General features: G+C 31.8%; 1 protein-coding gene across 1 annotated transcript in view; it reads left to right on the top strand.

Annotated features, from left to right (window-relative positions):
• Positions 1-18,095, top strand: part of CACNA1A (Voltage-dependent P/Q-type calcium channel subunit alpha-1A) — a gene marked incomplete at its 5' end in the record, with an annotated part of 160,488 nt that overhangs the window by 25,796 nt on the left and 116,597 nt on the right. The window contains 6 exons of the mRNA XM_051219135.1: positions 128-378; positions 3,124-3,227; positions 4,535-4,650; positions 9,796-9,855; positions 12,946-13,047; positions 14,453-14,531. Of these exons, the coding sequence (XP_051067429.1) occupies positions 128-378; positions 3,124-3,227; positions 4,535-4,650; positions 9,796-9,855; positions 12,946-13,047; positions 14,453-14,531 (712 nt within the window). The remainder of the gene's footprint in view (positions 1-127; positions 379-3,123; positions 3,228-4,534; positions 4,651-9,795; positions 9,856-12,945; positions 13,048-14,452; positions 14,532-18,095) is intronic.

Here is an 18,095-nt window from a genome sequence, read left to right as displayed (position 1 = left end):
ATCTTTTAATAATCTAATAAGATTAATTATCAACGAAATATATGAGTTTTTTATGATGATTAACACTTCAGAGGAACATAGATTTATTCTCACTTCTTATATAAACTGTACCATTGTAATATTTTAGATAATCCAGACTACTTACCAATTTCTTTACCAAATCGACCAACATTAGCACCATGCAGTCTTTCAAACGGTTCAGCAACTAGTTCAGGTTCTTTACCGCATGGAGCATTTGTATGCCCACCAAATTATATATGTAAAGGTTATTGGGAAGGACCAAATTATGGCATAACTAGTTTTGATAATATTGGTTACGCTATGCTTACTGTATTTCAGTGTATCACTATGGAAGGTTGGACGGAAATAATGTATTCAGTAAGTAATGATCGGTTATTTTTTGATGGATTAAAACATAAAGAGTAATTTTTACTTCTTTTGGACAATTTCATATTTATAAGTACAGGTAGATCCAGTGATTTAATGGGTTTTTTAGACAGGAGTTTTGTTATAACTTTTAATATGCTTTCATTTTGGTGCAAAGTTATACATCTGTTTTTCATTGTCCAATAAAAGTCCAATATCTAACATTTTTGAACATTTTTTCGTCCAATCAGTGAGTATTGAATGCAAGAATGTCACTTACACTGAAAATTTCATTTTAAGCACCTTCAGTGTTACGTCTTTGATCTGTATACCTACTAATATACAGAAGATAACTTGTCTCAGTCTAGATTAAGGCCTTGACTAGTTCAAACTTGAGGCTAGAATCGCTTGAGTTCGAAATGATACTAACTGCCTTGTAAGAGAGATGAAAAGCATTCTACCAGCTGACTGGTTGACAAGCGAGACAGGAAAGACGAGTCAACTGCATCACTACTTGATTTATTCCCGATTCTGATTACACTCCGATTCAGATTAGCGCAAAAGTCCTATGAATAAATAAATGACTAACACGACCACAACGCACAAACAATTAGAAAAATACAATCATGTCAAAAACTGGGGATTACGGTAGAAAAACAAAGTATCAAAGGTTACGTTTAAATTACAATGACATTGGAACAGAAAAGGGTATGGCAGTGAACCATACATCAAACGAAAGCTTATGGTTTGTAATAATAAACTAGGGAAAAAATAAATGTTAGTATTTCACAAGATTTGAATTAAATGAAATAACAACCCCAAAAATAGCTTCCGTTGTTTGTCATAGCTTCTTTGTTTCATTGTTCACATCATTCAGTTATTCACATTTATCTGTTATGATCACGTCACTATTGCTCATTCCAGTATGCCAGATATAAAAAACAAACAAATAAAAGCAAATGCTGAAGTTTTAATTAAAATCACCAGTGAACGTAACGTCTCTATGTTCAGTACTTAACCACTTGTCAAAAAAAAAATTACCAGAGAATGCTTAATACTCCTCACACAATGAACGCTGAGAAACACTTACATAACCTCTCCATTCATCTTAACAGTTGTTAATTCGGATTGAATGAGATACCTATACCTTCTGATTGTATCGACTGATAGTCTTTAAGTATGAGAAAGTGAGATGTATTCTATTAAGCTTGAATTAATTGGTTCACATGACAGATAACTTCATACAACACATTCTTTACAACGTGGCATTATATTTGATAAGCATTCACGAGAGTATTCTACCTATGTATTTCATATTATTCATGGTCGAATGAATGGATATATTTGATGAAAGTGAGTACGGTTTGACATGCAGCTAGAATTTATCGAAATTGTTAGTAGTAGAAATATCTGTTCATAGTTGATTTCATGTACATAAATCTTAATCGACTTACACTCACTTTCAGTAATTACTTAAACATAATGTTTTACAATATAACTGTAATATCTTTCTATCAGGGTATATCCATACCCCTTATTAATAATTGCAGGAACAAAGTAACGTACTAGTTCAGATTTTTATGGTTATGAGTTAACCAGGAGTAACTATACACTTAATAAACTGTAGACCAGTATTTTTACTTACTTGGATTTGTAAAGATTTGTACTATTTAACAGTAGTTATCAAACCAAAATAACATCAGCTAGAGCCATCACGTTAGGTTTTAGTTAAATGAACACTTATTGGTTAACCATTTTATTTTACCAGATGACAATAATCATAATAACTTTCGTTGAACCATCGAATAAACACACAAGTGTATGAAGCATATAAAGCGACAAATTTTACCCATCATATGTAATAATTTTATTGTAATCTGCTGAAACTAGTCTGTAGCTGCGTCGAAATTCACATTGTGTTCTTGATTGTCAGGTTGATGATATACAAAGTTCAGTTACGTGACATATTGATTTAAAAATTAAAATCAAGGAACGCTGGATATCCGTTTATTTTATTATAAGATTTGTTAACAGTATGCAGTCTTGACATTACAGAAGATCGAACACAGGTCAGGAGGACACAAAATGATTGTACTGATAAATTTGAGTCAAGCTCAATCGATCTGTATTGCAGAGGTATCATTATCCTAAATTATTGGTACACTAATTAACCATTTTGACCTGATCGAATTAATAAAAATGCTCGTTGGATTTAAACCAAGTAGATAAAGAGTGTTTTGCTTGCAGTCAGATTATATGGTTCTAGGTTCAGTTAGATATGTGTCACTATTTGAATTTGACGATGAAGTTACAATACAACGGTCTGTCACGTTTTACAATTTTAAGAGCATATTTCCTAGGATCTGTGGTCGTGTCATAAACTTAGTGAAACAGTGATAAATTTTACACTAGGTCATTAACACTAGTCACTTCATGATACAAGGTTAACTTATGAAACACTCAATTATTAGACAAATTTACAATTACTCTTCAAGTGAATACAAACATAACTGTTTTAAATTAGTTCACACTTACAAAACAAAATGTTCATTGACAGTGTTTTCTTTTCCATATCTGTCAATCATTCAACTTACAAATCCCATTAACTACAATTGTACACATAGAAATAGATTAGAGAAAAAAAATCTACATTTTAAAAATGATCAATACAACGAGAACTTAAATGCATAGTGATTTCTATTTCTCTTTTCTTTTTTTCTCTTTATTTCATGGCTTACTTCTTTTTTTCTTTATTAGACAAATGATGCATTTGGTGATCGTTTCAATTATCTATATTTTGTTCCACTTATAATACTCGGATCATTTTTTATGTTAAATCTAGTACTTGGTGTTCTAAGTGGGTAAGTTTGAGTTGTTTTAATTCGGTTCAATCATTTTGTTTTAATCATTAATGCATTTTAGGTTATATATTTAAGGGAAGTGGCAGCAACAGTAATGGAAATCGTATTATAAAATGATTATCACTTTAATGTCTCATTGAGCGAAATCCGATTGGTTAACATTTTCAGCTTACTATTTAGCTGCCTATCTATAACTTATAGTCTAAATTATAAAATAATCTGATTTATATTTACATAGAAATGTATATATAAACTTTATTGTTTGCTTTAATTTGTTTATTTTAACCTAGTTTATTATTAAGATCCCACTATTCCTGGGATTGTACTTACTTTAATTGACTGAAGCTAGAAATATGACCTTTGGTTTCCAACTCATATGTATAAAGATTAAACATTAGAAGCGAGACCAGTAGGTCCTAGATTCGATTCCTGATTATGTTGTAGATGAGCACTGCCGAGAAGTTGCATATTAAAACATAACATCTAGTCATTGCTTCCTGGTATTCACTTAGCTCAAAAATGTGAAATTTATCTAATTGTTAATTCAAAATGTACTAAACTCTGGTTAACGATTTGAACCAAGTTCTTTGCTTAAAAGTTTTGTTTCGAACTAAGTACTTGAGATTTTTGTTACTTTTGAAGTTAATTTAGATACAACAGCATTATTTCATTAGTTTAAAGTTCAAGTATACTTAATTAAAAGGTATTACACTTAAAATAAAAAAGACAGTTATTTACATTTCATAATTATCTGTAATGAAAAGATGTAATTAGTGATTATCTGATAAAATAACTTGAACTAATTACTTTAATAATATAAGCAATGATGGATAGTGGTTAGCAGTGGAATCCAGGACGTGTGTTTCGTCCTACTTGGGACCCGTCAGCTGGATGTGCCTGCATCTCAGAGTTGACGTTCACTCTGGGACTCGAACCCAGTAACATTCGCTTCAAACGCCATCGCGTTATCCACTCAGCTACTGAGTCATGATAGCCACTTGCTTGTCCAATGGGGTGAATTTAAATTCACGTGGTATTATTTGGCTTGTATCTTTCCATTGAGGTTTAAGACTGCAATCGATCAGTCTGTTATCGGCATATGTGCTTACTGTGCGAATGTCTCGATATTGCCTTAATTCACAAGCTTTTTGTAAGCAATAATGGATAGTGGCTAGCAGTGGAATCCAGGACGCGAGTTTCGTCCTATTTTGAACTAATAATAATAATACTACTGCTAATAATAATAATAATGATAATAATAAAACATTCCGTTTCTTTATATTTGAACATTTATAAAATCTCTATAGTGAATTTGCCAAAGAAAGAGAACGTGTAGAAAAACGTCGTGCATTTTTAAAATTACGTCGGCAACAACAAACTGAAAAAGAATTTAGTGGATATATGGATTGGATTCAAAAAGCTGGTAAGTATTGTGTTTTTTTTTCTTTCACACAGTATTCAATTATGTATGTTGATAACATAAGAAAATATTCGAAAGGAATAAAATTGCCTATAAAATTTTTATAACTGATGACCCTATGAAAAAAAATTTATCGTTTATTAATTGTAAATGGAAACTTGATAAGTCTTGCTAATTTGAACTCTTTATTCAGTTCCTAAGCTATTCTGGTAACTTTCAAGCTAGAACTACGCAACGACCTGGACACAAGAGAAAAGGCGCAAATTAAGCGTGAAGCGCTTTACTCCAAAGGTTCGTTTTTGTACAGAAAAACGGGTATTTATAGATCATTAGCATTTGTCAAATTAACATTATATTTTGGCCAATCCGCTAAGAGACATATTATGCTACTGACCAATAGTAGCATACCACGTTAATATTCCAGAAAGCTCCCTCATGCTATGATTGACTAAAACTCTTCGGCTCCTTTAGGTCCTCTGGAGGCTCCGTTGTAGTTCTCGGAAGCCGACTCAACAAAACTAAATTCAATGTTTAAACATTTAGCTATAAGTTCCAACTGGAAGTCATTTATAATAGTAATTGAATGTATTAATTCCCTATTTATTGACATTAATAAGTTTCCTGTTCTTCATAGTTTTTTTGTTCACTGAGCTTTCACTGTCATTACAAATAAAATCATCTGTGCTTACTTTGAATAAAAGTCCTGTTCATTATATCATTTTACTATCTGTTAACTTTCTGAACTAAGGATGATTACTTGAAGTAGTGGGATCTTTTAAGAAATTCTACACATTGTATTGTACAGAAGACTTTGAATGACCAGGACTAATTTTAAAAAAACTTAATAACTTTTTTACAAAGATGACATCAATCAGAGTATTATCAAATTTTCTATGAATCTTTTTTTTAAGATATTGCATCTTTTTCACATTTGAATTAACTAGTCAACCTAAGCTAGACAACCATTGAAAATCTGGAAGCACTCGATGGCCAGCAGTGCGCACTCTCGATCCCGCCTAGAGATATCGAACCCAGGACCTGCCGAGTGCTTAGCCTCTAAGCCCCTGAGCTTGCATTCAACTGTGTAATTGCCTAACGTCGAACAATCCACGAAATTGCGCGACCATCTTCCAGTGCTTCCAGGTTTTCAATGGTGGTCTCAATCAAAAAATATATATTGATCTGTTGAGTTTGTCAATATTTATTACAAATGACAGTAAACGAAATCTATGGAAAATTTTTAAATGGACAATCGCCTTCTATAGTTATTTTCAATATCTTTCTGAGATAATTATACAGTTTTTCGTTGAATAAAATCTTAGGATAATAATTCCCCTTTTCCCACTTTGGCAACTACAATACATTATGAGTTAAGGTTCTCTTGATTTCTGGGATGAAAATAGTTGTGAAGCATTTGATTTATCTTCATCAATAATTAGTATTTCTGTGCTGATCACCTTTTGTTACTACATATGATTGGTAAAAAACATAAAAAGGTCTTGGGGGTATTTTACTTTACATGGAGAATGTGAATATCAGCCATATAAAAAAGTTATGCAATACATACAAGATCAAATATATTGTTGATGTTTTCCAATTATTTGGTATTGAATTAAGTATAAAAATGTAAACGTTTTAGTAACTTTTGAATGATATTTTGATCAAGTGTGTTTTATAATATATACATAGGTTAAATCAACAATCGTCAAGTTATTCACCTTGTCTCCTTACAAAATAATTTGCTGGAATGGAGATATACTTCTCCTAATAATTTGCAGGACTCTGATTAAATGACAAACTGTTCATTCGAAAGAATAATCGAAATACTATTTTCTATTAGTTATTTGAAACAAATAGACTACACAACTAATAGAAACAATTAACCATTTCGATAGCTATTCTCATAGTTAAATTATGTAGTGGGAAGGTAATTTTTATGTTGTAAGGATTAAGTTTGCAACAAAAGCTATCGAAAGGCATATTTAATTCATCAAGCATATTATTCAGGCTGATTCTTTTTTTGTCAGAAAGAGTTTGTGGAGACTTTAGAAATTTCACAGATTGAATCGTGGATGGGGTAGTGGATGAGCACTGCTGAGGAGTCCCCTACTGGGACGAAACGGCCGTACAGTGCTTCCAGGATTTCCATGGTGGTCTAGCTTCAATCGACTAATGATTTCAATCTGTGAAATTTCTAAAATTTCCACAAACCCCTTCTGATAATAATCATCTACTCACTAGTGACTGAATTCAAGAGATAATCCTGGAGTTCTAATGAGAAATCGTTAATAGTGAAGTTCAACCAGGTCTGTTGTGAGATATCAGCTCACTGAAGACAATGGTGTACGGTGGCGCAACTTCGTGGATTGGTTGAAGTTAGACATTAACACCGTTGGACGCCGACTGGCTCAGTGGTCTAGTTGGTTAAGCGCCTGGTGCGAGACTGATAGATCCTGAGTTCGAATCTCGTGAGGTGCGGGATCGTGAGTGCGCACTGCTGAGGTTCCCATACTAGGATGAAACGGCCCTCCAGTGCTTCCAGATTCTCCATGGTGGTCTAGCTTCAATCGACTCATGATTTCAATCAGTGAGATTCTTTTTTATTTAAAATTTCAGGAAAACATTAATATACATTATGTAAAACATTGGTCTCGATAAATTTAGTAATGAATCTCTCGATTTTATCATGAATATTGTTTTGTTCTTATGTTTCATATACACACAAACTAAGATCGTAAAATCCTCATTTTACAAAATGTATAGTGCATAAAATCAAGCTTATCTCTTTCGAATTATTTCAAATTTGTGGTAAAACATTTCTTTTTACCTTCATCTCTATTATGTAAAGCATCCGTGTGAATCTTCAAATTTTGTTCTCTTCAGCTATTTTATCATCTCATTTTCTGTTTAAACAATGTGTGCAATAAAATAATTTCACAGGTTCAGTTTACAAGTAGTCATTCAGACAGTGAATCAGCAAGCACAAATTCTTGAACATTTATTCAAGTTTGTTAAGCATCGTGATTTGCAATTAAAGATGGGTGAACACATACCAAAATGGATTCTAATGGTCAAATAAAATCACAGAATAGACAGACATCATCTTCCATTGCGAAACATTTGATTGAGACGGGTCATAAGGTTGATGTCAAATCAGCATTTGTAGTGTTATACAAAAGCCTTCAAGGACGTATACTAAGGTTTATTGAAGCCTTGGTTATACGGAAATTGAAACCCCCTTTATGTGTTCAAAAACAATTTGTCCTTACACACTTAACCTACCCTGGTAATACTGATTTATTATCCAGAGTGGTAATCACAATTGTTTTTGTGTACGTTAATATTTTCCCTTTGTTGTTATGACTTACCTTTAACCTGTCTAGTTGACCTTAGAATTTTCATATATAAATCTTCTTAACAAGTATATGTGTGATCAGATTGTTCGGAATGTATTGCGCAAATATATATCACATAATTCTGATAAACATCATCTTCTCATTGCATTGTCGAAATTTATCAAAGGGACTAATTGTTTTAAGAACTAATTCTATTTCACTTAAGGTTAAAGTTAAAAACTGTCTCATTGAAGTTTTATTTATAAGATTTTAACTAATTAAATTTGATTTAAGAAGTTATGATTAAGTTTCATTGTCAAGTTTTCATTTTATTAACCTATGAATGACCTAGAAAAAGCTTATATCTTACAAATATTCATCTTGAATATTGAAAGAGAAGAATAATAATTCTGATCTCCAGTTTGTTTCTTCTTTTTTGTATTTTGATATTCACTTGAATTTGAACTCAAGTCAACAAGTTAATGTCATGAGTAAATTTCAATTCAGAAGGGGTTTTGTGGAGACTGTAGTAGTTTCAACAGATGAGATCATTAGTCAATTGAAGCTAGACCCCCATAGAAAACCTGGAAGTACTTGTGGTCTAGCTTCGATTGACTCATGATCTTAACTGTTAAATTTTAACTGATTTTATTATATCATTATATTTTATTTATAACATATTAATAATAGTATTACTCAGTAATATCAATTTTTGATGAAGTTTTGTTCTGTGAGCTGAATGGTTTAGTCATGAAGCTTTGATCGTTCTTCTGAATGACATTATCAGCACAAACTTCAGATAGAAGTGAAGTGTTGATCAACAAAAAGCCAATCAACATCAAGTTCTACAGGACAAGCTGTGAACCACATGTAGAGAAATTCAAACACTTCACGTCTACCTGAAGTTTGTGCTGATGATGTTGTTCAGAAGAACGATGAAAGCTCCATAACCAAACCATCCAGTTCAGAGAACAAAACTCCATCAAAGTCATCCACCTGAGCCACAAATCTTCTTCACCATCTCACTATCAATTTTGGTACAATAAAAGTATTCTAAATTGTTTAATATTACACTTATTATTGTAATTATTCAAAATATATTTTAAAAAATATTCTTAACAGTCTATATCAGTTACTTATTAGTAGTCGGTTCAGTTGGTAAAACTAGTTTTCGGTTATTAAGTCAAAATTATTTGAGTTCTGATTTAAATTGTCTCTTGTTTTATTAAAAGTGTTATATCTGGAACCTATAGTTTTCTTGGTATATCACGTACAACTTGAGCACTTGAATTCTAGAACCCTCCAACTCAAAAGTTGGAAGTCAGAAGACGAGTAGAAAAGAATCTTATTCCAAAAAATAACAGTTTTGAGTATGATACAGAAAACTGAAGTATTTATAGCTTTTAGTAAAAATGAAATCATCATTATAGTTATCCAATCCACATACAGTGGGTTTCAGCATTTGTCCAATCTGGAGTCTACACGTCGAGATTATCGAATGTTTTTCAAAAGATGATTGGTTAGAATGACTTCAGCACTTTCAGAGTTTTGTAGACCTTCATTGAGTTTACTGATGGCCGTCCTGCAAAAGGATAGACAAAAAAGAAAACGTGTCAAGTAAACTTTAGTATTTCTTAGTATTCTTTTTATGATAGCACACAACTAAATACAATTAGTATTTATCATTATTCAGTTTAAACAAACAGGTAACTTAACTATGATATTTGCACAGTTGGTAAATAAGTAACACAAACATTTGAACAGATCCCTTATCTATCATAATAACAAACTATCTTTTTTTCTCTTTATGTAGAAGAGGTAATTTTGGCTGAAGATACTACTACAGCAGATGAACGGATGCGTATTATATCAGGTAAATATTATGAAATATGAACTAAGATTGTAATAATTTCACGGTTAAAGTGTTTCATACATACACTATAATTTAGTTGAATAAATTCTGTCATTTGTTTTAGTTATAGTTCAATAGTCGGAGAAATTTTATGAATACTCTGGTTCATAACTCTGGTTTTATTATATACTAGACACGTCGAAATAAAATTACGAATAATAATCTATAACTTACTTATTTACGCCTGTACCACTCGTGGAGGAGCATAGGTTGCTCACTACGATTCTCCATCGAACTATGTCCTGGGTAATCTTTTTCAGTTGTTTTCAGTTGTTATTCATTCTTTTAATATCTGCTTTCGATTATCGGCTCAGTATGTCCTTTGGTCTTCCTGTTTACCTTTAACGTTCAGGATTCCAAGTTAGCTTGTACATACTTTCCACAGTAATTTATAAACAAGAAATAAATAGATAAGTGACAGTAATCGACAAGAAAACTAATAGGGCGAAAAATGATTAGAGTATGAATTCATTATATTTTTTGTCGATTCTCATCAATTGCATAGAAAGATAAAAGGAAATATATTACACTATCAAAAATGTTAATTATGAATGGTCGAGATTACAATGGTTATTATGACGTTCATCATCATCATCAATTAACGATCAAAAAATGATGATTTTATCACAATTCAATATTGTATGAATTTATGATTACGCAATCATTTACCTGAATTGATATAATTCATATGACCATGTAATAATTATTCATAGAATCAATTTATTAATACTGACTCCGAAAAACAGATCAACTAGTCAGAATAACCAGTCATTTTATGGGATAAAAATGATATATGAAGACAGAAAACTTTTCTTTTCACAAATTAAACATAATTCAAGTTTACTTAAAAGAAGAAATGTTTTCGATCTGAGATTTATAAGTCATTTATGAGATTAGAAATAAATATCAAGCCGGCGAGACTATAATTTGTGGACGAATCAATCAGGTATAAGATAATAGATCTTGGATTTTAACGCTAAAGCCTTTCATCCATTTGGCTAAATAAATTTCTGGCATTATAGCTGATGTCAGTTCGTGATGGGAACCCCATATATAATTCTTAACTAAGGCAAATTATGACAATTATTGCGAACTGGATAATAAAAGCAACAGTAACACTGGCTGCAGCCAGGTACTACAATATATACGGATGTTTGGAGAGCATACAAACTCTTACATAGGCTTGGTTATGTGGATCGTGTCGTTATATACAAGTAGCATTTTGTGTACTCAACAACCAGAGTGCATATAAACAATATTGAAACTATGTGGTCGAGGCTGAAAGAGATTTTGAGACTTTATCGTGGTTCCAGAGGCCGACTATTCTGTAGCCGTATGGATGATTTCCTCTACTGTATGTATTACGATTTTAGAATCTCTGAACCTCTTTTTAAACTTGACAAGTTTTTGAACCACGTATAAGAAGTGTATCCACTTTATTTTCTTGGTTTTGTATAATATATTTTTACTTCATACTGATTGTTTGCTGATTAGCTAATATTTCTCAAGGTCATTTAAGATTCGTTCAAAGGTCGTCCATAAATTAGAGTCTCTCCGTCAAACCTATTTGGATATCACGCATCACATACATCAGTAAATGGAAATGGAACAGGAATAACCGGAGTTTAATCTGGTAGTTGTGTTAAATCCATGCACTATTATGAATAAACTAAGCAGTTATCCAAAGTCCTATTTCCAATTAGTAGTTGAAAGTTTACAGGTCGTTAACATGCATAAACCGTAGAGAAGAGAAGAAATCGTATAATGTCTTCTATTTTATCATTCTACAGCAATTTTTAATGACAATATTCAGCATTTATAACTGAGTCATCAGAAAGGTGCATAATTTAAAGGGATATTAAATAATGTAATAAGATCCTTGGTTGTAAAAATTATGTCGTTTGAAAGTGTCATGTGTAAAACTAAAATCAACTGAAGAATCATTTAATGGCCTGGTAGTATAAAAAAAGGGGGTTTGAGATTCACCACCAGTATAAACGTGTGAATCTGATAAACATTAAGCTTCAATCACTCAGATCTCTCTAAAATAATTCATTACTTTCAGACTATGAAGTCAGAATACAGTAAGCCTAAAGGGATATTGTTGAGGACTTCAAAACGTGGACAAAACAGTTGTTCTCCCCTGTTTCAAGCGTTTCCCTTGCTGATGTCAATTAGTGTAAGCCTAAATAGTGATTGGATATGCGATGAATTAGTGATTACTAGATTCGTACAAGTCATGACTGAAATAGTAATTCACTCGTGATATTGACTGGGGGACTAAATTCGAAAGTGCAAACTATTTGATTATGTTTTATTGATGTCATGCCAGAGTCGAAATTTATAGATCCGGGTTCCAATCCTATGTAAAGTCATCAGACTTTGAATAATGACCACGAACGTACAGACAAGAGCTGTCTAATTCTCTTTTATTTATAATGACCCAATATTTGTATAATTCAAGTTAGCAGTATGCTAAATTTTCGACCTTCTCTGAATCAAATGAAACCATAGTTTGGTGAAAATCCTCACTGATCACTTTACCCTTAAGACTTGAATCTAACGGCTTACGGTTTAAGATTCACTCAACTTCTGATATTTCGCAATCTACTTATGAATCAAATGCAAAAAAAGCCAATTGCTTTAGGGTTTTCCACATTTATTTCTTGAATTCTAATTAATAATAAAACTAGAAAGTTAAGCATAAACATGATCAACACGATTAAACACCTTCTTGAGTTGCTGCCCATCTCAAACTCGAACAAACTAGGGATGAGCATAGGCGAGTTGCCTCATTTTATACAAACGAATCTTGTTAAAAGACGCTAACTCAAATTATCATGAACGTGACATTCGGTAACTCGTATTATCGTACATTTTTCGTAATTAGATAACAAAAAAAGCATAAGACAACGTTTGGAAAAAAATTATCGAATAAAATGTAAACGATTTAAAAGTGAACATTATTTTGATCCATATCAAATACTTCCATACTGTACATGACTTTCTTTATTATAAAGACAAGTTTTTCTTTGTTCTGTATCTTCTTAGCTCGTCGAAGAGCGGCTAAACAACGACTTAAACAGACTGGTAAAGATGCATCATTCAATGACTCGAATTTTGAGGATTCGGTATTATTCGCAGAATCTAAATGTAGGTTTAATTTGTTTTGACGTTGTCAGAATTTTTTAAACGCTTACATGCTTTATTCAAGTTTATATATATTGTCAGTAAATGAAAACTTAACTGCTGCCAGATATAAGTCTTCTAGTACAATTGAATTGACATGACATTAAAACTATGTGTTTCTGTATACACGATAAAAAACAACATGAGACTGAAATCTGTCTAATTTTACCACTTTCAATAAACAGTTTATCGGTATAGGGTTGTGGAAATTGTTGAATTTTGATTGAAATCATAAATGGATCAATGTAAAACCATTATTGAAAACCTGGAAGCACTGGACAACACTGCTGAGATGTTCCATACTAGGACGAATAAACCTTCCAATGATTCCACGTTTCCAATAGTGGTCTAACATTCATCCATTCATAACCCTAGTCAAAATAAACAGTTCGTTTGGTAAACACAGTAACGTCATTATGTTGATTCACTCCAAAATCAACTACAAATTCATATTATTCTGTTATGTTTATTATTTGTCTTGATATTTTATAAATTACAAGGGTGAAGTATTGTATGTAATAAACTAATAATTCTATTACCCAACATCTTCAAACTCTTTCTTAAGAAAAAAACAACAACTATCTCAATCTATAAAAACAAAAAAAAACATTTGATACCATTCAAGTCACCTATTCTCTTTTTTTTTTGTATATCAAACGTAATTTGAGAAAAGGCTAAAACTATTTACCCTGAGATGGTGAAGAAGATTTATATCTCAGATGGATAATTTTGATGAAGTTCAAACTATTCATCTCAGAGAACAAAACTCCATCAAAAACTGTTTACCCTAGAAACAAAATAAAAAATGGTATGATTGATAATAGCTTGTTTTCAACTTTAGTTTAAAGTGTCTATCTAGTGTTTACTTATTTATTTATTTATTCTTTTCAAACAAACAAAATTCAAGTGAATGAATTCCATTGTTTACTCGATTAATCTTATGAACATATTCATAATTTGATGAAAGTAATAAAATATAAACTGAATTCTGTTAAGAAACCTAATATTAATTTAATATTATTAGTTGAATTTAATGAGTTGATTAAAGTTAAACAAGCGTTGGAAAGATGGAAGTAATGGACGGACGTTTCGTCCTAGTATGTGACTCCTCAGCAGCATGCGTGGCCGTTACTACCCACGGGATTCGAGCCCAGGACATATCGGTCTCGTGAACGAACGCCTAACTTCTAGACCATTGAGTTGACATCCAATGATGTTAATGTTTAACTCCAACTAATCCACGAACTAATTATTAAAATTATGAACATCTTCACAAAACCCCCTTCTGATAATTTAATACTAGTTTTATGATTATAAATTTTTAGTTCAAATATAATTAATAATGAAAAATTGTATTTTTGTTACACAGCACATTCATCTTATGGTGATCTACTAAGACGTCGAAAAGAGAGATGTCAGGGATGTTGGAGAAGAGAAAAACGAATTCGGTAAGAGTATTTATTTATTTTTATAAACAACTATTATTATTTCAGCTGATTAAATATATAGGTGGATAATCCAACTATATTTTAAAACAATAATTAAATAAAAAATGGATATGAGCAAGCATAAATGTTTGGTTATGTCACCGATGGATTGAATGGCTATCTGATTCTAGTATTAAATACCTCAGATGTGAATAATTTAAGACCCAGCCGGAGATCTAACCTAAGGAATCAGGGGATGTGCATCGGGATTAACATCTTTAGATCAGTTAAAACGCGTTTACATTTCCAGAGTTAATTTGGAATAAAAAGTGTCACTTTTGATGTAGTGAATTAGAACACAAGTGGGGACAATCAAATCTACATTAACAAAAAATTACAGAACATCTTGGTAAAAATTGAAAACCATACAGTAAACACTTCATTTGTAAAATGTCAATCAATTGTCTCAGACTTGATTATCCCTTCATTTTGATAGCATTCATTCTCTGTTCTCGTTCTCTTTTATTCGATCTTCTTGTCTGTTGCTAATTATTTCATTTTCGATTGATGATACATACCACTTATATCTGTCAACATCAGTAGCACCCACAACACTGACACCAAAACGGTAACTATATATGCTCTTTGTGATATGTTCTTTACATGGAAACTAGTAGGTCAAGAGTAAGTTTTGTGAGGTTTCACTTTCTCACAGCTCGATAGTTTAATTAGTCTGGCAAAACTCTGTAATAATTAGGTTTTAGTAGTCTAGGAAGAAAATCTAACACTTCACCTCTTCTATTAGCTCGTCCTGATTATGTTGACTAAAAAGACAATGAAAGCTTTAAAGTTAAGTGATCCAAATCAGAGAACACTCATCACTATTAAGATTTCATGTTACTCATTCTATCTTAAACTTTAATACTAACTAAATTTACCTTATGTTTGCTTCATTCTCTTATCAATGATCATTATCAAAAGTTTTCTATAATCAATGGTTTTTAATAAATTCATAAAATAATAACGCAAATTTCTAAGTGGTTATGTCTTCCCGTTGAAGTTACGAACTGCAGTTAATCTGTCAATTTGGCTTTTGTACATTTTGAGAGGATTGCCTCGACTTCACCAGATAATCACATGTAGTTAAGTTGGAAAATGTCTAGCAGTAGGATCCAGGACACGCAACTCCTTCTCTTTTGAACTTGGCAGTCAAAAGTACCTTCATCTCCATGTCGATTTTCATACCTGGATTTAAATCAAGCATCTTTTGCTTCAAAAGCCTAATACGTTGTACCTTGGGCTATTGAATCTAAACATCTATTGGATTGTACAAAGTAGATGGATTGAACGTGAAAGTTCATACTTTTTGTTGTTGATATTAAGGAGTAAATTGATCGGTGAACATCACAATTGAGATTCGAATACGTCCATCGAACTAGTCTCAAATAAAATGAAGTATGTGTCTTGGATTCCACTGCTAGCCACTATCCAACTTTATGACAACATTATAAATATTAAAACAATCATCTAGGAAATATAATCTCTAATAGTTTTCGTAGTTGTATAGTTTGTTAGATTACTTTTAGAATAGTTAACATTCTCCCAAATAAAATGTATTATATTGACTCGATACTCAGCAAATTAGAAAAGCATACATGACTTGCATTAGTTAGTAACTGGAACATAACTATTATCTGACTGTCTAGTCTTCAGTGTTGATTGAATCCTACTACTCTAAGCTATTTAAAATTGCAGTGAATTTTAATGAACATTAATTGATTGAAGGAAATTATTTAGACGCCTTGGAGCTATTTCAATTAATGTACACAACTTAGCTCAAAATAATATTCATGGCCTGTGATGAAAGCAATATTGAAAACCGGAGTGGTTCCAAAAAAAACAACTCAACGTTTCTACCAATGCTGTATATGTTGTATAGAATGCATACTTGTTCCATGAAAATCGGATTATTAGACATAGTTATTTGTTTGCTTACCTAAGTGCATATATCTGTCTGGTAAATATTCATACAAATAAGGTATAAGACAAAGTATTTTATCGTATTCAATCAGGAAAAAAAAATTTGTCCAAGTGTTCACTGGGAACACTGTGTAATAACTATTTAATAACAAGTTATTGTCCTATTGATAATACTCTCGTTACGTGTATCTAAAAGTTCGAATCCTGATAGGGTGCTGGACGATTAGTGTTGATGAGTCCTAGAACAAAGATAATATGTATTCTGTTCTTTCGGCATACTAACATTATTTAATCAGTTAGTTTGTAAACTACAATGATGTATTTAATGGTTGATCTATTTACATGTATGAGAAATAAAACATTTTATCCTTGATTGATACATTAATCGTAAAAATACATTAAGTTCTTAAGTAAAGTTCTAACCAAAGAATTGATCACTCTTGAAGTATATTTGGTTATTTATTGAATTTACCACAGAATGCAATTAAATTTTTTCATATTAACCAGCTATTAATTTAGTTATTTGCAACTAACCACCGGTTGGGTGATTTTCATTTCTCTGAATGATTAGTACTTAAGACTAAAAAAATTTATATGGTAAATATGTAGTCGATACTTGACCAGTAGTATAGATGTTAAGTGTTCGAGCGCAAGGTCGATATTTCCTGGGTTCGAGTCCCGCGTACGGGATCGTGGTCGCGCACTGCTAAGGAGTCCAATACTATGACGAAACGGTCATCGAGTACTTCCAGGTTTCCTATAGTGGTCTAGTATACATCGATTCATGAGTTCAACTATTAAAATATTTCAATTTATCTAGTTGATACGTAATCTTTAACACAAAATGCCCTAATAAGTAGATTCGTGATTAACAGTAAGTAATAATTTTCTATCACGGCCAACAAATGGAAACCAAGAAACAATGAACATCTATTTCATTCTAATAGTAGGAATTCCCAGTAGTGTTCATTCATGACCCCACAATTCATCGAACCCAAGACCTTTAGGTCTTGTGCAGCAAGTCGCTAACCATTACATACCCAAGTCGGCATCCATTGGTATACATATCTAACTTCAAACAAATCCATCTATAATAAAAACAGTTTATTAATGTAATCTGAATAACCTAATAATAATTTGACTTCATCGCATAAATTTTGTAAACTGAATTGTTGTTGGTTAGTCGTAATTTGGTTAATAAATGTCTGAAGATTAACCTTCATTAAAATTTGAACCAATCGCTTTATAGGAATTGGTCACTAAATATGAATTAGAATGATAAATATCTCAGTTATTTAAACTATATCATCTAAAATCTTTGTCTGGTAGTGTAACTAGCGCTTTAACTAAAATATGAAATTGTCTATGACTACAAGATAAATAACAATTGAAGTTGGGAAGTATGTAGGTTGTGACAGTATGTTGTGTGCTACAGATGTTGACAAATATAAGTAGTATGTATTATCAATCGAAAGTGAAATATCTGGCAGCAGAAGGTTAAGAAGATCAAAGAAAAGAGAATGAGAACAGAGAATGATTGCTGTGGAAACGAAGGAACAGTAAAGTCTGAGACGATTGACTGACATTTGCGAAAGGGACAGTCAT

The sequence above is a fragment of the Schistosoma haematobium genome, chromosome 2, assembly GCF_000699445.3.
Source record: "Schistosoma haematobium chromosome 2, whole genome shotgun sequence".
Lineage (NCBI taxonomy): Eukaryota > Metazoa > Platyhelminthes > Trematoda > Strigeidida > Schistosomatidae > Schistosoma > Schistosoma haematobium.
The sequence above is the reverse complement of the archived record's forward strand: the minus strand, read 5'-3'. Positions and strand labels throughout refer to the sequence as shown.